The 23096-nt window shown below is 32.3% G+C and overlaps 2 protein-coding genes across 2 annotated transcripts; both read left to right on the plus strand.

The window, feature by feature from the left end:
• The first annotated feature begins 7765 nt into the window (after positions 1 to 7765).
• On the plus strand, positions 7766 to 10872 carry LOC142546323 (cytokinin riboside 5'-monophosphate phosphoribohydrolase LOG3). The gene is made up of 7 exons (XM_075653981.1): positions 7766 to 8153; positions 8954 to 9051; positions 9247 to 9277; positions 9871 to 9970; positions 10216 to 10286; positions 10363 to 10506; positions 10591 to 10872. Exons 1-7 carry the CDS (start codon positions 8034 to 8036, stop codon positions 10666 to 10668), a joined length of 642 nt encoding a protein of 213 aa, XP_075510096.1. The 5' UTR covers positions 7766 to 8033; the 3' UTR covers positions 10669 to 10872.
• A 6039-nt stretch (positions 10873 to 16911) lies between these two features.
• LOC142544104 (histone-lysine N-methyltransferase, H3 lysine-9 specific SUVH5-like) lies at positions 16912 to 18616 on the plus strand. Its single transcript, XM_075651185.1, has 3 exons — positions 16912 to 17491; positions 17610 to 18151; positions 18479 to 18616. The coding sequence occupies exons 1-3, from the start codon at positions 16912 to 16914 to the stop codon at positions 18614 to 18616; spliced, it is 1260 nt and encodes a 419-aa protein (XP_075507300.1).
• Positions 18617 to 23096: the final 4480 nt, after the last annotated feature.

Below are 23096 nucleotides of genomic sequence, written 5' to 3' on the forward strand. Positions count from 1 at the left end.
TCGTATTTTGGAAAAAATGATTTCCAAACTTTAATTGTAATAATTTCATAAATAAAATTTGATTGTAAATTTTACGTAAAAATTTTTGTGAGATAATCTCGTGAATCAATTTTATGATGTGAGTAACTTGTTGATTCGATCTATAAAAAACTATTATTTTTTTATACAAATAAAAATATTATGTTTCATCGTAAATACGACAAAAATCTACTCAAGCAGACGGAGAGACTTAGCGGGAATCCCAGAAATCTATGCTCATATATATATATATATAAAATAAAAGTGTGTGTGATTTTGATTGTAAATAGAAGAATCTTGGTGACGAGGCTCTTTCGGTGGGTGTGGTGGACAAAAATGTGGCCCACTGGTCTGGCGAATGACTCGACGTGAGCTTAAAAGTATATTTGCCATTGTCATAACTGTATTAACTGCCAGAACCAAATCCCACTTGGATTAGATGCCATCGAGAGTTAAGATTGGTGGACCCATCGAATCTTACGAGGTTTTGTTTTGATTAGGATCGTTTATGTACTCTTGTCGAGGTTTTGTTTATATATATAACTAAGTTGGTTGGAAAATTTGAAATTAATATTGAAAAAATAAATCTAAATTTAATTTTATGTGTGTTTGAATAAGTACATCTATAGTGTATGTTAAAGCGTGGCACTTTTAATGGTGATATTGTTACGCCAATCTAATTTTCCCAAAAATATCTCTATCAATTTTTTTATTAAAAAAATAATAATTTTCATCTAATAAAAATACCATAAAGATTCTTAAAAAACCATGAAAATATCATTTTTAGTAAATTTTTAAAATTTATCATATCTCAGCCATAAGATATAACTATCATTTTTTTTTCCAAAAAATATAAAATTACTAAAACATTTCTTTATTCTTATCTATTTATTTGAATTAGAAAATAATTATAGGATATATTGCTATAATTTTGACATTACTCTTTAAATTTTCACTACTCTTTTAAAAAAATCCTATGATTATATCATAATCCAATTAAATTTATATATATATAAACTAATTCCCATATCAAATATCATCAATATCCATTTACCTTTGGTGTGAAATTCGTAGAATACCTTCCCTAAGAAATGATACGTTCAATTTGGTTCCAAATTCGTAGAATCCCTCCAACTATAACAAAAACTAGTTGTATAAGCACGTAATGTGTACACATATGTTTTAAATATTTCTAATATCATATTGGCCGGTTGTTCTACACACGTTTACATATCATAGTGCTTAAGGTAAAATATATCTGCAACGAGAAAATAAATAAAAATCACAACCCCTAACACATTTTGTTCGTAATATTTCCCAAAAAATTACTTTCCAAGCAACAAAAAGAATAAAATAAACATAGACGTTTAGGGGTTCAATTGACGTTTAATAAGAGTTAAAGGGTTAAGAATGTGAATATGTGTAGAAATTCTGATTCCAAAAACAGAGGCTGCCATAGTCCCCTAACCTCCGCCCATTTTAGGCGACATTCCTGCACAATTTAATAATCAGGTCAAAAACCACATTACTTTCTCCATTTCTGAATCCATCTGTCCCTACCAATTATTCAATTAAATTCCAAGACATTATGCTTTCAATGAATGGACGTTTTCAAAAATATGTATTTTCTTTTTTTTAAAAAAAAAAACAGTGGAATCATCATAGAATTCGAATTGCTTGTTAGATATTTACTTCAAGATATGACGAGTCCAATAAGTCGTTGACTCTGGAGAGAATCATTTTTAATAATTTAATTCGAAAAATTAAGTTTTCCCACTTGAAAAGATAAGTGGTTTAAGGTGATCATAATTATTAAATTCAGTTCTGATCCAAAGATTGTAGACTAATTACCATATGCTATTTACTTTCGTTTGTTCATCCGAATTCGGGTTCGATATCGACAATCGAATCAAAATATAATATTTGTATTGATACGTTATTTAGAAGAAAAAAAAATTGATACAAAAAATATATATATTTAGTTGAGGTTGGCGAGTGAACGTGAATAATTAATGATTCCGAAATGTTAAATTCAGCATCTTTAAAATGATTGTTTTCATTAAAAAAAAAATTCCTCTTAACCAATACCTTTTTTTAATCAACGAGACCTTCTCTTAATGAAAGACACTACTTTTCATATGGATGGATTTGTCTCCTGCCTTAGCGTCGTCCCTTGACATTATCATTCGAGTCATAACTATTATTTTTTCTTTGTAATTTTAGTTATTTTTTATGTGTCGATTTGGTGGTTACATGACACTGATATGTATTGTGTCATTTCAACACATCAGTAGAAAAAAGAATAAAATTATGAAAAAATCGAAAAATACAACCGTGATACTGAAATTTAACAATACAGATGAACTAGAGTTATCATAATATAATAAAATAAACAAATAAAATTATAATTTTCTTCGAGTTGTCATCAAATGACAAATGTAACATCATTTCCCAAATGTATTATGGTTTTAACCCTCGAGTTATTAATTGAGTGACAACTAGCCTTATGTTTTTAATATACATTCCAAGATTAGATTATGATGCTTGGATATATATCCTCCAAAATTTTGTCCCACGAGTTGTCGCTCTATGAACACCCTTTTTTTTTTTCGCTGACTTTGTTAACTTCTCATTATTGTGAATTAATCCATTTATAACTTTTTATTTTTATTTTGAGATCCACTTCATCTTAGCTTTTGGTTAAACTAAATAATGCAAACCAATTTGGAAAATGAATTCCAAACGACGACATATGTGGCAACGGGGTGGGTTCATGACCCGGGCAAACGAGGCGAGTTTAACACTAGACTGAGTTTTAACCCGGTCCATTGCCATTCTTAGGGCACCCACTCTCCAATGTGAGTGGGCGTTATAACGCCCACTCACATGAGAGAGAGTGTGGGGCGTTCATATGTATGAACGCCCCTGTGTCAGTTTATTTTTAAAAAAAAATTGCATACTTAGCGACTGCTTTATAGAAACCGTCGTCGATTTGCTGACACGCGGGCCCCACGTGTTTTGAATTATTTTAACGCCCAAAGAAATTGGACATTTAGCGACGTTTTTGAAAAACCGTCGCATTTAGCGACGTTTTTGAAAAACCGTCGCAATTAGCGACGGTTTTTTCAAAACCGTCGCTAAACGTTGTTACTTATTTTATGTATTGGTTTAAAGTATCCGTTGGTGAATATAACCTTTGCAAAATAGCCGTTGCAAAGTAGCCGTTGGAATATAGCCGTTGCAAATTTCAATATAAATAGACACCTTGTACTATACAATTCTTTATTCTACAAACATACAATTTGGCAAACAGATACACTTGAATTTGTTTACTCCAAAATGTCTCAATATTCCAGTAGTTCAACCTCTAGCTCAACAAGTGAAAACGAAGTCCAAGTTGAAGTTGATGACGAAGATTATGATCCGGGGAAAGAGCTAATGTCATTGATACTTCAACAAAGTCGACAAATAGTTGAATCATGTCAAAGTAATAACGTGATGCGGCGAAGAAGAAGGTTTATCCAAAGAAATCGTGAAGCCGGGCATGCGAGACTCTTCAACGATTATTTCTCCACAAACCCGGTGTATCCAGATCAAATATTTCGAAGACGATTTCGCATGCGAAGAGAGTTATTCTTTCGAATAGTGAATGCACTTGAGGATCGTTCACCGTATTTTCAGCAAAGGGACGATGCTGCGAGAAGAAAAGGCTTGTCACCACTACAAAAATGCACGGCTGCAATTCGTCAATTGGCGTATGGAGTCCCGGCCGACCATCTTGACGAGTACCTACGCATGGGTGAATCAACTGCCATCAAGTGTCTTTTCAAGTTCTGCGGATATGTGGTTGAACTATTTAGTGATCGATATTTGAGAAGGCCAAATGCTGATGATGTTCAACGTCTTCTTCAAATGCATGATGAAAGGCACGGGTTCCCTGGAATGTTGGGCAGTCTTGATTGCATGCACTGGGAATGGAAAAATTGCCCAGTTGCTTGGAAAGGCCAGTTTACAAGAGGCCATGGGTCACCGACAATCGTGCTTGAAGCGGTCGCGTCTCAAGACTTGTGGATATGGCATGCATTCTTTGGTGTCGCCGGTTTACGTAATGATCTTAACGTGTTGTACGAATCTCCCATATTCAATAACGTCTTGCAAGAAAATGCACCAGAGATTAATTTCATGGTAAACAAGACTCAATATACGAAGGGGTATTATTTAACAGATGGAATATATCCGGAATGGGCCACTTTCGTTAAGGCTTTTCCTTGCCCGGAGGATCCAAAGAGGAGGCTTTTTAAGGAAAGACAAGAGTCTGCAAGAAAAGATGTTGAACGAGCATTTGGGGTGCTCCAAGCTCGATGGGCAATTGTCAGAGGTCCAGCTCGTTATTAGTACAGAAAAAAGTTAAAATATATTATGTTAGCATGCATTATTTTACATAACATGATTGTCGAAGATGAGGGGGTTCACGTGACAAATTGGTACAACGATGAAGGTGACGAACCCGCACAACCCGTCCAGGGCTCAAACCGAGGATTTCATGAATATCTCCGAACAAATTCCGAAATACGTGACACTCATGTGCATCACCAACTTCGTGCCGACTTAGTTGAACATATTTGGTCACAATACAACAACAATCCTTGAATTAGTATTTTGCATCTTCTGTTAAATTTAATTTATTTTCTTTTATTTTTATGCAAGTGTTATTTATTATTATATGTTGTACCGTTTTATTTTAGGTTTATAATAAATTTTTAATTTTAAGTAAATGACACTCATAAAATTAAATTATTTTACGTATTGAATATATAAAAACAAATTATTATTAATATAAAATAATAATAATTTAAATTTCTTAAAAAATTTGAAATTGAATTTATTTAATGTAAAATAAGAGTAAGATGAATGAGTGAATAGCGGGACCCACAAATAATGAGTGTGAATGTTAAAATGAATGTGGGAGAATAGATGTGTTAATGTAATCTGTATGTGGCATGTGGACCCCACGATTTTTGATGAGGTGGTGGGTGTTATAAAACCCACCAATGCGGATGCTCTTAAGCATAGTCACGGAACATGATATTTAATATTAATTTATATTTTAATAGCTAATAGTTTGCAGATTTTTTCAGAACATAATTTGTAAAGACCACGAAAATTTGAAAAGAAGACATTAAATTTTGAATTTTTCAGAATTGGTGTCCAAGTTTTCGAATTATGGAATAGTTTTTTTTTTCATCATGAAATGATTTTGCACCTGATTATCCGCTGATTATGGAATGATTGAAGAGTCAAGAATAACATGATTTCGTGCAAAATTAAAAGGAGCGCAACACCTATAAATAAGCCATTCAAAAATCACAACACATTTTTCGAGATTTGCAAGCACAACATGCATATATTGTCGAGCAATGTAGATGAAGATAGTAGGCAAAGCACTGCAGAGTTTTCTCTAAGATCGAGTTTCAAACAACAATTTGTTCTTAAAAATTCACTATGCGGTCTTATATTTTCAATTTAGATATATGTGTTAAATCAATCGAGCATGCATTCTCTTTATATGTTTTGTATATGAATTTCATCTGAGCACTGCTATGATTCATGCTTGATATGGAGAATAATTCTAGAATATGTTATGATATAAATCCTACATTGTAGGTATAAAACCGTTATAAGATCCCAACACCGTAGGTATAAAATCATTAAATGTCGTCATCCTTTTAGATGAGTAAAAATTAGAGACTTTTCAGTAAGTCATGGAAAAGATAAAATATTAGTGTTATATGATTATGTTATGTATAAAATATGTTGTCATGGTATGTTATTTTTTGAAAATCATATGTATGTGTTTCATGACTCTCATTTGCTGAATGTTTCCCTAAAAGCTCAACCCTTGTTTTTCTTCATTAGATAAAAACAAATATCAGTTAGGCAAGGAAAAACAAACAATATTTTGGGGTTGGTGAAGAAGATGATTTAAAAGTTTATGCACTTATTTTAGTTTTGTTATTTTGATTTCATTAAAATTGTAAAACGCTTCTACAATTCTATTCCGTTTTTAGAATTCTTGTTGTAAAGATAAGATAATTATGAATAATTTATAAGATAGTTTGGTTTGGATTATTTTATACTCTGATGTTTTTTCTTATATGATATTCACGGGAAATTTAGGGTCCGATTTCAGCAAGTGTCCAGACGCAGCTTTCGAAATTATCATGAGTTTGAAATCACGAATAAGACCGTTAAAAGGGGGCCAAGAAGGTGTCCTGGCGTAGCCCCTCCGACGTTCAAGTCAGAAACTGAGGATATAAGTGGAGAGTAGCTAAGGGTGCTGCTGAAAATAATATAGTGAATGAATGAATCGTACGCTCAAACCTGATATTTATAGGAGAATATCTAGGCCCTTCCCCTCCATCTGGGTTAGGAATGGGCCGAAAGTTTAGGCCTAATTTGGATGTGCCCATCCGTGGAGTATCATCGGGTATCATTGTAGGTTTTTTTTAAAAAAAATTTAGTTGTCAAAAAACGTTGACGTCGTCAATACGTCCCTGCAGGATAAGTGCATGATTATTTCATTACTGAGCTCATAATTTATCTTCGTCAAACCAAAATTTATTAAAAGGTGAAGACAAAAAAAGAAAAGATCTGGTAAAAAAATCAATACACATCTGATATTGTGCCACCTTTCTATGGCACAAAGGCTTCAACTTAACAGCAGTATGTCTTGTAATTATGTAAGCAAAACCTTTTCCTATTGTCTTTTACGTAATCCCCCATCAACAGAGAACCGTTGTTTGACCCGAATCTAAATGGATTTCATCAAAGATTTTGACCCAAACTTAGCTGTCGAAGGTGGTTTGTCTTCTTCCTTCAATCTCCAACTTTACTTTCTCGTTGAAATTTCAAATTTTGGCATGTTACATAAAAAAGAAATGTTTATTCATTTCCTTTTTAAATATTTAAGCATGTATACTATCGCAACTTATGTCCAAGAAAAAGTAAGGCTGAAGTTGCTATGCATTGTGTGTGTATAAATAAATGTTACTTATTTTTAAAATGAGTTATTTAAAAACTGTCAAATTGATTATAGTAATTAAAATTTAAAAAAAATTATTCAAATTGTGTTCGGGTCAAAGTTATGGGTGACGACATAAAAGTCGAAATGTGACTTTTTATTATTATTAATTATGATTTATAATATCACAAATCTCTTCTGGTAAAATTAAACGAAAATATGGAAAATAATGGGCATCATTTCTTTTTTTATTTTGTTGAAATAACCTTCTACTATGAGCCAACCAAGTCAATAGTTACATGAGAACTCAAAAACCATAAGGACAAAAACTTGTGTGAAACGGTTTCACGGGTCACATTTTGTGAGACATATATCTTATTTGAGTTATTAATGAAAAAATATTAATTTTTATGCTATGAGTGTTATTTTTTATTGTGAATATCAGTAGGGTTGACCCGTTTCACATATAAAAATTCGTGAGACCGTCTCACAAAAGATCTATTCAACCCCAAGAAGCAAGACTATTAGCTATTTGATTGACACCACTATCGACGAATATAATCTGTGCCAATATTCTAGTGGTTTAAACTTTGAAATATGAAAATAAAATCGGATGATGATTTATATATTTTTTGTGGTCAACAAAAAATATATAAAAGGATCTATCAAATTTTACCAACAAAATAATCGTATAGAGATTCAGCAGCACATGGGTCGAGGAAACTAGTGAGTATAAAACAAAGACCGCCCAATCCCAATGCTGCTGGAGAGGAAGCGCAGGAGTCGCCTCCCATAACCATTTCCAGTGTCTGTCTCCATAGACGCAAATTATTATCAACTTTTTTAGCAATGAAATACGCGTTAAACCCACTTATTGGGAGGATGTTAAGTGTATTTCTGTAATCAAGATTCTTCTTTTATTCTAAGTTGTTACTCATATTAGTAGTAAGGGAAAAAAGGGACGGAATTTTATAGAAACCAAGAACCGAGAAAAATGGAGAGAGAGAACGAAGGAAAAGCATCGAAATTCAAGAGAGTTTGTGTCTTTTGTGGGAGTAGTCAAGGCAAGAAAACCAGCTATCGAGAATCCGCCATTGAGCTTGGCAAAGTTTTGGTATTACGCGTATTTCCATTTCTTTAATGTTGAGTGAGTTTATTCAACCATTTTTTGATTTAAGAACGAATGGTTTCTCAAAAAATTAAAGGTCGAGTCTTTGGCAAGGAATTGTCCCAATGTTGCTGAAGATTGAAGGACATTTATATCTCTGCTTTTGAATGATTTCATGGGGTTTTGCATTTTGTGGTTCTTTTGTTTTGATACGTTGCTTATTGGTTTGATTCTTCTTTTGCCCTTTAATATTCTGGAATATTTTCAAGCTGTACATTTTGCATGCAGATTTGGTGTTCGTCGTCACTTCAAATTTTTTTTTTTGAATTTCATTGGTATTCTTTTAAAACACTTGGTAGTTTGCCTATTGGATATAAGAAATCTCTCCATTACGACCAGCTTGGCTACCTCAATGAGTTTTCTGAGCCTGATCCTGGATATGGAAGATTTCATCTTTGTCCATCATTATATTTTCTTGGTATGTATAAAGAATTTAAAACTATCCAAGACAAACTTTCATTCAGAACTATCTGAAATACCAGAACTGACAGTGAATTTCACCATTTTCTTTTCCTCAATAGATACCAACATATTAATATATTTACCACAAATACTACTTCTACTACTGGCAGCTTAATGTAGACTATGATTAAATCTTGTTAAGTGAAATTCAACTGTTCACTGGGAGATTGTGATAACTTTCACATGGTTAGCTGACAAATATTAATGGTTAACCCCTGTGCAGACTTACACAAAAGTCTTCATTCTTGGAACTTTGGGCTAATCTGTTTTGAGTGTATGTCAAGGTTTCTAGGAACATTGATTTGGTCTATGGAGGGGGCAGCATTGGCCTAATGGGGTTGGTCTCACAAGCTGTTCATGATGGTGGTCGCCACGTAATCGGGTGACCTTTCTTTTTCCTTTTTTTTTTGTATTGTATTCATATTTATTGACTACTTGTCTTAAACATATGTTAAAACATCAAAACAATAAAAGGGATTTCTTCATTATTAATGTAGTTTTAGTCGGTTTCTGTGATTGGTTTTGCTAATCCTTCACTAGAATTGACTTTTTTGTCTTGTTATTGTCTCCTCTGCAGCGTGATTCCCAAGACTCTCATGCCCCGAGAGGTACGTCTGCTAGGATTTAAAAAAACTTGGCCCCGTTTCTTATCTAAACTAGCCATTTACCAAAGCTTTTATTAACCTTTGGTTTTACCATTCTATATTTACATCTTATTTGTTATTGTAGTTGCTTGTTTTCAAAGTTCTTGATCTCTTTTAACATTCTGCATCAGGAAAATGCGACTGATCTTTGATTTTTTCTATGTTGTTACTGTTCTTGATTTTTGGACCTCGAATCTGACAAAATGGAAGCGTCCTTGTGTCTTGGTTGGTCCTTGACAACCTTATCTTTAAAAGAGTACTTAGATTAGATCATTTAGGTGGCTGCTGTTTTTCACTACAATTCATGCATTTTTTTGGACTTCAAATGTTTATCCTTGATTTTTCTTTTTCTGTTCACCCAACCTCGGTCTTGTACTTTTATTCCATTTAAAATGTATCCATGTTTTGTTCGTTCAACCCCTTTCTAGTACTTTTATGCCATTTAAAATGTATCTGTGATATAATTTTTTAATTCTTTTTATTTAATAAAATTAAACTTTATTAGCAACTTTGATGAAAAAAATCATTTCTTGATGGGAACGAGTACTCTTTTGTAGTTAACTGGTGTAACAGTAGGGGAAGTGAAGGCAGTGGCAGATATGCACCAAAGGAAAGCTGAGATGGCTAGGCATTCAGATGCCTTTATTGCCTTACCAGGTTTAGATCTCCACATTTGTGCTAAAGTTTCCAAAGTCAAAGATTCATATTTTATTTTTATCATATAAATAAATAACGGCATGCGAAATTGCTCTGAAAATTATGGAATCTGCCACCTCATTACAGTTAAAATAAACATTTGAATGGGTTTTTCTCTTAACGTTTAGGCTTTCAGGTGGCATTTGACTAATTGATCAGTCTATTATTTATTGATCACAATCTGTGAATTGTGTTGATGCATATAGGTGGTTATGGAACTTTGGAGGAACTACTTGAAGTGATAACGTGGGCTCAGCTGGGAATCCACGATAAACCGGTTCGTCAAAAATTAGACGAAATTAGTTGAGAAAAGGATAGAGTTTGAATCTGAAAGCCGTGTGTGCCATTTGCAGGTAGGATTGCTGAATGTGGATGGATACTATAACTCATTGCTGTCATTCGTCGACAAAGCAGTAGAGGAAGGCTTCGTTAGTCCAAATGCTCGTCATATCATTGTGTCTGCACCAACTCCAAAGGAGCTGGTTAGAAGATTGGAGGTGACAATTGTTTGTCTGCTGGAAGATTTTTTTTTATAGAATGTATCTTTGTGTTATGATTGCTTAAATTTATGTCAATTGCAGGAGTACGTGCCTTGCCATGAAAGAGTTGCTTCAAAAGTGAGTTGGGAGATGGAGCAGCTCGGCTATATTTCGAGGTGAAAGAGCTCAATGGATTTGCAGCAAGAAGAGGGCTGATTCTAAGTCTTCAGATTCTTCCCATGTGGGGTTTAAATTTATCCGGAAATTCAATTGTCTTCCTAGCTATTTTGCCCTTCACATTGAGATTAAACTTAGTCTACTCTCTAAGTTGTAACTAGATGCTTTATGTAATTTAATTTTTATTTAATGGCAACTACTATATCATAATCCTCCTACATGAACAATAATGTTTTATATCCAAATAATTTATAAAACTATAATTTAATACGAAATTTGGGTGTAACCTGCACTATACCTGACTCGAGTTTAATGCAAAACATGAATTATTGAAGGGGACAAAACAAAGTGTAGTACAAGAAAAGAGGTAAATAGGGACCATTTCCATTTGTGTTGCAAACTTTATCAACTAATTCTCTGTTTGTTTGCTGCTGAGAAATGAACTTTGAGCCACGGACAATATTGATCCCACCAAAGATAAGAAACAAAATAATATGTTGCACAGTTCTCCAAAGGCAATGCTTGATATCATTATATATGTCCCATGCAGTGGAGTAGCTGGGCTAAAATCTTACGGTAGCCCTTTTGTGAGACGGTTTCACGAATCTGTATCTGAGAGACATGTCAACCCTACTGATATTCACAAAAAAAAGTAATAATCTTAGCATAAAAAATAATATTTTTTCATGGATGACCCAAATAAGAGATCTGTCTCACAAGATACGATCCGTGAGACCGTCTCACACAAGTTTTTGCAAAAATCTTAATATTTCCGAGTTCTGTTTTATTTTTTTTTACTTGAGCTACCTGGGCTATATATGATTTGAGCTAAAATCTCGATAGCATTCAAACACTAACAGCCCCGATCGATAGAGGCGGAGCCAACTTTAGGCTAGGGTGGGCTCCAACCCCGGTTATTTTGTTTGTTTAAAAAAATATTAGTTTTAGTTTCTTTTTTTTTTCAGCCTCATATTTTAAAATTTAACATAAAATAACTCCATAAATCATATTTCATTAGCGTATATTTGTTAGTTTCACAGATTCTGAACTTATGCGATTTGATGTAAAATTCGACAACGCTAAAATTATGTTGAATATTTAGTTATGATTATCAGAATTGCGATAATATTGACTGATAATGTATATAAATTTCCGAGTTTAGATTTTTTTCTTAAAAATATACTTGAATTTTGAGAAAAATAATCAATTAATTGAAATATTTGAGAATTATATAATTATTCTTGTGCTTGTGTTGCGGTGTTTTTAGTTAGAATAACAGAGTTTTTGAATAATTATGAGGTTTGAAAAAAAATTCTTTGTTGGAAATTTTTGGGATAATTGAATTTTTCTAGATAGGTAACTCAGAGAATGAAGAAAAACCAATAAAATTATTTTTTAACTAAAAGAGCATACATCAACAAATAAAAAACATACATCGATTACAGTCTAGGGTGAGAAAGATATTGATTTCAACCAAAATAACCGATCGAACTGAATTAATTTGAAAAACCGATTCGATTTATTCAGAAGATCGATTTTAGTTTCTATATTGTCGTTTGTTCGGTTCAATTTAAATTTTTAATATAAAACTTCGGTTAACCAAAAATGCCGAACTTCTATAAAAAAAATTAATATTTTTAAATTTTATAATATTATTATAAAATATAAATATTACAAATTTATTATAAAATTTTATTAGGACAATAGAATTATAAATAAAAAATATATTTTAAATAAAATTCAGATTTATTTGATTCAATTTTTCTATTACATTTTTTAATTAAAATTTGATTTTTTTTAAAAAAAAGATAAAAGAGTTTGATTGATTATGTTACCGACGACAATAACCGATTTTTTTGGTTTGATTCGATTTTTCGGGAAAAAAAGTTCGAATAATTCGATTTCAGAAAATCGGTTCGATTTTAATCTAATAGTCACACCCCTATTACTATCTAACACGGAGTCAACCTCAGATTCTTTTGAGATAGACATATGTATTAATACATATTTGTCAAACTTAAGATACTATTTTTTTAAAGAAAGATATTGTTTAATTTATATTTATTTTTTTATTTATAACGTTAATGTAAGATTTGAATCTTGAAAAGATATTGTACAAATATATTTAAGGTAAATGAGAAATTTGAGGACGCGTAACTTTTGACGAATGGAAAAGTTTCCTACGCACGATAGAATTTGAATGGGAATGGGAATCTAAATTTATGGAAATTATTTGCCTATAAATAGTCCCGATATCATGGGTTTCTATGAACCATAATATTAGTATTGAGAGATTGAATCCTTCGTTAGAAGAAGGTCAGAATTATTAATTCCAAATTTATATAAAATTTAGTGCTAAAAATTTTGAAGTTTGCTGTTATTGATTATTATTTTGAATATCTTCTGCAAGTAATATTATATGATCATAATTTGAGCTTTTTTTTTGCTAAACTTCTTGTCTTGCAATAGATCTATTGACTTACAAAGCCTTTTTGTTTATATATGCATATTTATTTTACATATATATAATGTACGATCTCATGGTTCGTATTTTGTGAGACGAATATCTTATTTGTGTCATCCATGAAAAATTAATATTTTTTATGCTAAGAATATTATTTTTTACTGTGAATATCGGTAGGATTAACCCATCTCACATACAAAGATTCGTGAGACCGTCTTACAAGATACCTACTCTAGATTTTAAAACTTCAAAGTTTTTCAAGTTTCTTCATGTTAATTATTATTATTTTTGGAATATTGTTAGTGCTCGATTTATATATTTATGAAATAGAGTTGGAAAAAGACTTGTGCTTGATTTCGATATGAAACCCCACAATCTGCTTAATATGGACCATTGAAAACGATAATTTTCTTTCTAACGGAAAGTTGGAGAGGCGCAAATCATAGTTTTTCTGGCTTATAAAATTTTTTGAACACTTGGTTTCAAAAACTATTTTACTCGAACATCATGTGATATTAGTAGTTTGAACTGGACTCCAGTGGTGAAGTTAGTAGTAACCTGGGTACATCACAAAAAACATGATGTTTTGTTTGTTGTACAATTTCAAGTTTTTTGAATTGTATCATCATCGATCATAGTTTTTATAAAGCGGTAATCCAACTCAAGTGTTCAATTTCCATGATTTGCAAGTTCCTGCAAATATCAGGAGGAAATTATCGACATCTTGTCGTTATAATAAAAACTACTGATAATGATTATACGCATAGAATCGACCTCTTGTCGTTATAATAAAAACTATTGATAATGATTGTACACGTAAAATGTTTTGTAGTCATATGATCATAAAACATTAAGTTTACTGATTTAACATGGGATTATCAGGAACTATAGGTTTATCGTCCAAGACATTGGATCCAATTCAGACATTGATACACAATATCTCCCAAATTACTTCCCAGCACAACACCTCCTTAATTAGTTCCCAGCAAATTAGTCTTTTGTTGTGATTTAAGGTATGCGTTATCAAGATCTATTTCTTACTCCCTGTGCCTCCCATTTTAACCAGTTTATGTTGCACTTTTCTACAAGTTCATAATTGTTTTATTTATATTAAAAATATTTTTTTAAAAACACTAAATAAGGCCCATACCATGATGACCCTTAAAACTCCGCTATCTTCCCCAACCATGTGACTATAGTTCAATTTCAAAAAATTTTTATTTGGTTAAATAAAAATTTAGATAAATGAAATGAAGCTCTTGAAAGTAAATTTGTTAGAATTAGTTGTTAAAGACAGAACATTCACCTTGAAACTTTGGTCTTGAATTTAGATAAATCGGTTGCTTAATTGAGATTGGAGGTCGAGAAGTTCTAGAGTGAAATTTTTTGCTATTTGTATCTATTATCCAAAAGGATGTGTATATTTGAGAGTATATAGATATAGATTATATAATTAAAGCAGAGCGGATGAAATGAAAGATAACATTAGAAGTTTTATGTGATAAAAGGATACTTGCGATATTGAAAGTAAAATGTTACAAGACTATTCTTCAACCAGCTATACTTTATGGTTAAGAGTGTTGGACAACTACATGATTAGATATGCATAAGATGACGGTAGCAGAGATGCGTATGCCAAGATGAATGTGGATGTGTGGTAAAATACACAAGAATAGAATTAGAAATGAAAGTATTACGTTAGGAAGTGACATGTAACATGGTTTGGTCATGTGAAAAGAGACCAAACACTGTCCCAATCTGATATATCTTAGATTGAAAAGTTAATCGAGAGAGTAAAAAGAGAGATAAACCATTGAAAACGTGGATAAATATAGTTAAGGTAAATATTGGTTTAAGACTTCACACGTAAGAAAATCGCTTAGTTTAAATATCTGATATTCATGTAACCAACCTTGCAAGTAGCGACAATGTAATAGGATGATGATCTATAAAATTTTACATGAATATGTATCGATTAATTTTGAGTTATATTGCATATATTTTATTGTTTTTACATGTATAATTTCTTACATTATGTACATATAAAGGCATAGTTTGGTACATTGGATAAAGGATAGATTGATAAATAATCCTCTTTATCCCATGTTTGGTACCTTTTTGAAAAGCTCATGATAATATCATGGCCCTCGATAAATAATTTTTTAGAAGGATAAAATGTCCCTTCTATTAGTTGTGATAATTTTAATTTAATGATAAAATACACTATAAATGACTTAATTGTCCTCAATTATAAGTGATTTTTATAAATCTATACTAGTAGATAGAAATTAAAACAAATACATATTTTTATTTATTTTTATATATTATATAATATGATAATTATATAAATGAATTCGAGATAATTATATAAATAATTTTTATAAATATCAATAAAATTATTAGTATCATTAATTGATATTTGACTTGACTCACAAAATCAAGGGCTCAATTATCATATTATATAATATATAAAATCAGGTAAAAATAAATAAATCATGCAAGCACTATCGGAGTATAGACAAATAAAAAACATGAAATCAAACAACAACTTTGAAATTATAAAATTTATTATGATAATTTTGAAAATTAAAACCAAATATCCCAATGAACCGAACTAAATTTCCAAATTAATTCAGTGTAATGGTCATTAATTCGGTTAAACTGAATCAACGCTCACCCTTCTGCAAAATTTTGTCGAAGAGTCTCTTCAAATTTTACATGCATCATCTCTGACTGTAAAACGGTGCAGAGTCTGACATCGCTTTGGGTTTGTGAATAGTTGGAATTTCAAGTTCCTTCGAGCTAAATGGCAATGCAGAGTTCTATTCCGAAGAAACGATTACTTGATAATGGCGGTTTTAGTAGCGAAGGTTTCCCTTCAAAGTTCAAGCGCCGCCCAAAGCCTTGTGCTGTTCGGAATTTCCTCAGAAACTGTGGCCCCCCGAAGCCTAATACTGGGATCCACTTACCAGTAAAATGCAGTTCGATGGTGGAGACTTCTCCGTCGAAATTTTCAGAGAAATCTGACTCATTAGTTTCTGGGACCAACGGAGGAAGAACTGAAGGGTTTAATCATATGGAGAAGCCGAAGATTTCAGATGGTATCGCTGAAGAAATGGGCGGCGAGAATCAGCAGAAATTTGGTTCTCTTGACGCGGTGTGGGAAAGTGCTTTAGAAAAAGTGGCAAAAGTTATTGCTTTGGCCCTTGAGTATGTTGCTTTTTTGAATGGTGAGTGTTCGACTCCTAAAAATTTAACAGTGGCCAGAATTTTGTCTGAAGGTTTTGATGGACATAAGTTGGAAGAAAATTTTGGGGAAGGTGGTGCGGATGTGACTTTGAGAAGGGCTCAAGAAAAGGATAACACTGGACTAGAAATGAAGTGGGGAGATGTTGGAGATGTTATTTTCGGTTTATCTCCTCAAGATGTGAAATTGAAGAGATTTCGTGCCGAGTTTGATCGAGTGGGTGGTGATGTGGTAGGATCTCAAAGAACTGAAACTATTGTTTTGGAGGATGATGATTCTTTTTCTGAAAAGAACGGAAGAAATTGTGGCGAAAATTGGCAGGAGCCAGAGTTTTTGGATTCGGATCAGTATAAAGTTGAAAAGGAACAAGAAGATGAATCCATGGAAAACTTTACAACAGATGAAAATCTTGCCTATGTTGAGTTTAAGGATACACGTAATGGTGAGCCTAAAAACTGTATGACACATAAGGAATTAGGCAATTTGTGTATTGTGAAGCGTGATGGGCCCGGGATGTAAGGTGAGGGAAGCTTTAATGAAGTTTGAAGAGCATTACGAGGCACTGAAGAAGGAGCGGAAAGAGCGGAAAGCAGAGATGGGCGAAGGACAAAAATGTAAATCATATGCACACATTGAAGCAGCGGAGCGTGTCAAGGCCGAGGGAATGTGCATTTCTGTCCAGAACCCTTTTGGGCATATACCAGGCATTGAAATTGGCGACACTTTTCGATTCAGGGCTCAACTTGTTGTTGTTGGCCTACACCGCCAGATGATGAGTGGAATAGATTACGTGACCATTGGAGGTGAAAAGTTTGCTACCTGTGTCGTGGATTCAGGCCGTTACGAGAATGAGGCTAAAACAAATGATTCTTTGATATATTCGGGTCAAGGCGGGAATCCAAAGTTTGTCGAGAAAGCTGCTGATCAGAAGCTCATAAGGGGAAATCTTGCTATGGCGAATAGCATGGACATGGGATATCCGGTAAGAGTCATTCGTAAAAGAATGAGTGCGATGAGATCTTATGGTTTTGGCCATTCTAATGACTCAAAGTATTTATTTGTGTATGATGGACTTTACGCGGTAACTAAGTATTGGCAAGAAAGAGATCAAAATGGTAGTTTGGTGTTCAAATTTGAATTAATTAGAATGCCAGACCAACCGAGAAATTTGGTGTTCAAATTTGAATTAATTAGAACGCAAAGAAATTTGTGTTGCGAATGATGTATCCCAAGGACTGGAGACTCTTAAGATTCGGGCTATGAATGGAATAGACGATCTTAGGCCCCCACCTTTCTCATACATAAACAAGATTATTTATCCGAATTGGTATAGGCGCGTGGAACCCATTGGTTGCAACTGCATAAATGGTTGTTCGGATTCACGTCAATGTTCATGTGTTGTAAGGAATGGAGGAGAGATTCCATTCAATGAAAAGGGTTCAATTGTTAGATCAAGAACCATAGTTTATGAGTGTGGCCCGAATTGCAAATGCCCGCCTTCATGTATGAATAGAGTCAGCCAACGTCCCCCTAGAATCCAGTTGGAGATTTTTAAGACCAAAGAAAGAGGGTGGGGAGTAAGAACACGAGACTACGTGACATCCGGTAGTTTCATATGCGCGAATATATCGGAGAGTTGCTACGAGACAAGGAAGCCGAACAAAGAATTGGCCATGACGAATACCTCTTTGATATTGGCGATGGTTATGACGAAGATGGAGAATCCAAAGGCCTTGTTGGTTCAAGAAACATCGATGCATTTGCTATCGATGCTTGTAAGTTCGGGAACGTCAGTAGATTTATTAACCATAGTTGTTCTCCTAACATGTATGCTCAAGATGTTCTTTATGATCACCATGACAAGAAAATGCCACACGTAATGTTGTTTGCAACCAGGAACATCCCTGCTCTACGCGAGCTTACATATAGTTACAATTATATGATAGATCGAGTTTGCGATGCAAACGGAGATATTAAAAAGAAGCATTGCTTTTGTGGTTCACGCAATTGCAATGGGAGAATGTATTAGGAAAAGGTTGTTTGGGTCTATATCTCTGTTTTTCTTAGAGAATTTTTTGTCTTCATCATACTAATATTTCTAGTCACTCGGCTATTTATGTGATGCTTTCTTGCTGCTGTATGCAAGAATATGGGTGTTTCCGTTTTGCTTTGTTTATGTTAGGAATACCATGCTTAGATTGACCTGTGGTGATGGGAGTTCTGTCCCACATTTAGTATGAGAGTTATTTATTATACAATTTCCCATATAGCATATATATATATATATAAATATATATATATATTTATAATATTAACTATATTATAATTGGAATAAAATAAAATAATGTAAGTATAGAAGTATATTTATAAATATGTTAAAGCATTAAATAATTTGTATTATTAGTTGTTTGATTGAAAAATTAGAGATGGATAGAAAAGAGAAAATATTGAAAAAAATTGGTAAGTTTCATCGACACGCCGTAATATCTAATATAAGATGCTTAACTTTAATATAAGACAAATATTTATACTTATGTTTATATATATACCTAATATACAATGTTACGATCACAAGATATCGGATATAAAATAACGATCATTAGTATTCGAAAAAAGATTTATTTTTCTTTATCGAATACCTTCGTGATCCGGCCTATGTGCATGGTTATAAATTGGGTCAGGTTCATGGTAAAAACTTTATGAGACGATTTCACATGTCGTATTTTGTGAGACATATCTCTTATTTGGGTCATCCATGGAAAAATAATATTTTTTATGCTAAGATTATTATTTTTTATTGTGAATATCGGTAGGATTGATCCGTCTCACAGATAAAGATTCGTGAGATCGTCTCATACGAGAGCTACTACTCCAGGTTCATAATAAAAAAGAATCCACGGAATATTCAGATTTAATCTGAGTGAGTCTAATCATTTCGGTTTTCTCCTGACCGAGATTGAGTTCTCTGGTTTTAAAGTCTTGGATGGCGTACCAACTCATAAGCAGCTTCGTAGACTAAAGTAGTGTGTGAATTTCTATGAAGCGCTCCAAAGATTTTAATCCCATTAAAATATTTTTGAGTATCTGTGAATGTCAACTTCAACTCTTATAACTTTCATCTATAAGTTAGGAACAAGAGTATCATTTTTTTTCTTCTGTTTTTTTGTTAAGGGTGTAAGATACAAGTTGACATTTATATCATTAAAATATTTATTAAATTATATTTAATTTTTAAGTACTATTATATAATTTGTATTTCCAAATTTTTTATGCATATTTTATGTATTTTATATAAATTTTATAATTTTTTATATTTTTATTATTAATCTTATATATTTTTTCAAGTATTCATATTATAAAAATTATTTAATTTTGATACAATATTCATAATGTAATAATAATTATATAAACACATTGTTGACGGTGTGAGTATCAAACTTTAGATAATTAAAATAGATCAATTTTATATAATTTAAGGATACATATTACATGTAATCTCAGTTGTTGATACGTAGATTTCAATTGTATTCTTGTATGTTAGGGCACCCACAATAGTGGGTATTATACTTGTCATGTCATCCAAATATTTTTCAACCCCAAATATTCACCACTGTGCTCTCTTGATTTATGTGCCAAATCAATAACCAGTTACAAATTTGTAACCGGTTATTCATATTTTTTTTCATTTTTTAATACCTTTTAATTAAACTTTCTAATTTTAATAGTTATTTTAATATTTTTTAATATTCAAAAATATTTTAATAATTTTTAATATTCAAAAAATATTTTTTTAATAGTCAACATTGTTTGTCATTTTAATATTTTTTTTTACAAATTAGTTATTCAAAAATAATCGTTATAAATTTTTTAATTTTATATTCAAATAAAAATTTCATATTAAATAATAAATGAAAATAATTAAAGTGGTGAAATGATTTTTTTTATAAAATTGTAAGTTATTTTATTTAAATGAAAATAAACTATTAATTAAAGTGATCGTGGGACCAATAAATATTTGGTTGGTGTGATATTTGATTGTGAAATGTGATATATTTGAATAGTGAAATATTTGATTGATGATGTGGATCATGTAACCTACCGCTATTTAGAGGAAATATATTTGTCATTGTGGATGCCCTTATGGACTTGTACAACCGTTTCGAGAGGTCTCGACCTAATCCACTTTCTCTTTGGTATTTTGTCTCTCGTGTCCATTGATTTTGTAATGCTTGCTCATATGATTATATTTTATGAATGTGAATTTAAAGTTGAAAATAAATTTTTTAAATTTGCCCGTATTTTTACATTCATATTAGTGTCGCATCTCAGTGTTACCATTTAACGTCCTTATTTTACAACATTTTCTACATTGACTACTATTTTTTTGCAAAATGTAACCAGAATACTACCATTTTTCATCAAATTTCATACTTTCACAATATTTTATAGCATAGTAGTTGTTAGAAGATCCAAAAATAATATATTAATTCATTGTCTATCTTGTGGGGCACTGCCCCATGAAAGATCAAATGTCCAGATTTATATACATACATGGAATCCAACAATTTCTTTAAAATCAATGGCCCGGATTCTGTGGGCAGTGTCGAACATTCCGTCCCTTTGTGACCCAGGGATCGTTCGATCCTACCTGTGGGGGCACTGCCCCCACATGATTTAGATGGTCCAGATTTAACCACATTTGTGATTTAAAAAAAATAGTGGATCCCAAGTACTTGTAGCTAAATCTGGACTCTAGATCTATACATGGAGCACTACCCCACGTGTAGGGTGAAATATTCCGTGACCAGGAGGGGCATATCAACTTAGCCAAAAGGAAATATTTGTTGACCTTTTAGAAATTCCTAGAAAGTAGCACTCACATCAAATCAAAATATAATTCCATTTTAGTTTTTTCTTTAGTTCGGATCCACTAATATATATATCCCACGTGTCGCCGTGTCGGAATGCCCGAAGATGGAGTTGCACGTTCATTTGAATTTTAGAATTTAATATATCCAATCAGGGGAAGAAAAAAACATCGAGAGCAAAAACACTTTAATGTGTAAATTGTGGAAAAACTCATAATTGTTCTCTTTGTGATACATAAAAATGGGGCATGTGATTTTAGCTCGATATTAATTGTAACTTATAAGACCATTAGAGTTTGCTTCTTGGTCGGGCTCTTAGTTTAAGAATGACTAGATAAAAGAAGTAAGTGATAAACAATTAGAAGTTAAGATTATATATAATTTATAGAATATTTCAACGGAAATAACTATTAGGAATAAATATATGTAAAAGTTGTAAATATTTGTGACATAAAACATTAATGTTACAATTTTGATGTTCATTGAAAATTTAGGGTCCGATTCCAGCAAGTGTTACTAGTCCAAGCGCATGATTTGGAATTTGCCCTGAGCCTGAAATTACGAAGAAGACCATTAGAAGGGGGTCGGAAGAGTGTCCCGACGTAGCCCGTCCGACGCTCAAGTTAGAAACTGAGGATATGAAAGGGGGAACAACTAAAGAGGCTGCTGAAAAATAATATAGTGAATATGAATGAGTTGAACACTCAAACATGATATTTATAGGGTAATATATGGGCTTGTAATGAGCTTTCTACCTCGGCTAGGGATGGGTCGGGGCTCATGATTCGGTGTGGGCTCGATTTGGATGGACTCATATCTGGGATATCAATCTTGTATTTAACACATACACAAAAACTTCTAATGGTGAACGATTTTAGATTTTATTAGGTTTGATTTTTGGTTTCACGCTTGTTGAGAACCATGATATATAAGTTTTACCCGACGACCTCAAAACTTAAATCTTGAAAAAAATTTAGTTGATATTTGTTCAATGAACACCATTCGTTTTCAAATTTGTTTCATTTTAAATCTCTTAAAAACGTGGATTGTTTCTCCGGTTGACGCATTTTTTTAATGAAAGGTCACGTGATCTTTCCTCTTGGAAAACTTTAACATTTTTATTTCTTAATATTTAATCATAACACTCTATTCTTATTATTAGCCATAAAATTAACAGTAATAACGACTTGCCTGCATATTTTTTTTTTTAAAAAAAATTTAGGGATCAAAAGTATTTTAGTTCATATAAAATATAAATACTAAAAGCATATTTTTCCTTCACGACAAATTTCATCATAATTTGAGGATCCATTCTGATTGAGTTTCAAATTAATGCAAGACTGAGTCGTAGGTGGAAAGTTAATTAATTATTATCAGAACCTATTATCTCCTCTTTTTGGTTCACATTAAAAATTCTTACCAATTTTTTTGCATCTATATTTTCGGTGTTTCTTTTTTAATTTATTATTTGTTTAAAGGCTTACTAGGATGGTTCATGTACCCAGCCTAATTTTCAGAAGAATGATTGTGACTAGTCTGAGTTAAAAATTCTAGAACATATGAACATGGACAATTGTCAATATTTTACATATAATGAATGTCCCCAAACAACAATATAACCAGTTGTACTAAAATATTGTGCAATGTTTGGTGCAATTCCGGCTAATAATTCGGGGAGATGTTTGCAACAAATGGGTATTAAAACCGAGAGAATTTGCGATCTTGGTGCTTGATGAATTTAGAATAATTCTATGTCAATTAATTGGAATATTCGTTCCCTTGCAAAGTCAAATTCCAAATAGTAAACTGCAAACTAAATGAAATTAATAGCGTGTAAAACGGATGTTCTTGA

Source organism: Primulina tabacum, chromosome 5 (assembly GCF_025594145.1).
Source record: "Primulina tabacum isolate GXHZ01 chromosome 5, ASM2559414v2, whole genome shotgun sequence".
Classification (NCBI taxonomy): Eukaryota; Viridiplantae; Streptophyta; class Magnoliopsida; order Lamiales; family Gesneriaceae; genus Primulina; species Primulina tabacum.

What these genes read in the sequence shown, in the direction of transcription:
- LOC142544104 (XM_075651185.1), top strand. Translation starts at nt 16,912, where the DNA reads ATGAAGTTTGAAGAGCATTACGAGGCACTGAAGAAGGAGCGGAAAGAG. An exon ending in GCAAGAAAGAGATCAAAATG is followed by an intron (nt 17,492 to 17,609) that starts GTAGTTTGGTGT and finishes ATGTATCCCAAG; the next exon opens with GACTGGAGACTCTTAAGATT. An exon ending in TGCATTTGCTATCGATGCTT is followed by an intron (nt 18,152 to 18,478) that starts GTAAGTTCGGGA and finishes TAATATTTCTAG; the next exon opens with TCACTCGGCTATTTATGTGA.
- LOC142546323 (XM_075653981.1), top strand. Translation starts at nt 8,034, where the DNA reads ATGGAGAGAGAGAACGAAGGAAAAGCATCGAAATTCAAGAGAGTTTGT. An exon ending in GGTGGTCGCCACGTAATCGG is followed by an intron (nt 9,052 to 9,246) that starts GTGACCTTTCTT and finishes TCTCCTCTGCAG; the next exon opens with CGTGATTCCCAAGACTCTCA. An exon ending in AGCTGGTTAGAAGATTGGAG is followed by an intron (nt 10,507 to 10,590) that starts GTGACAATTGTT and finishes TGTCAATTGCAG; the next exon opens with GAGTACGTGCCTTGCCATGA.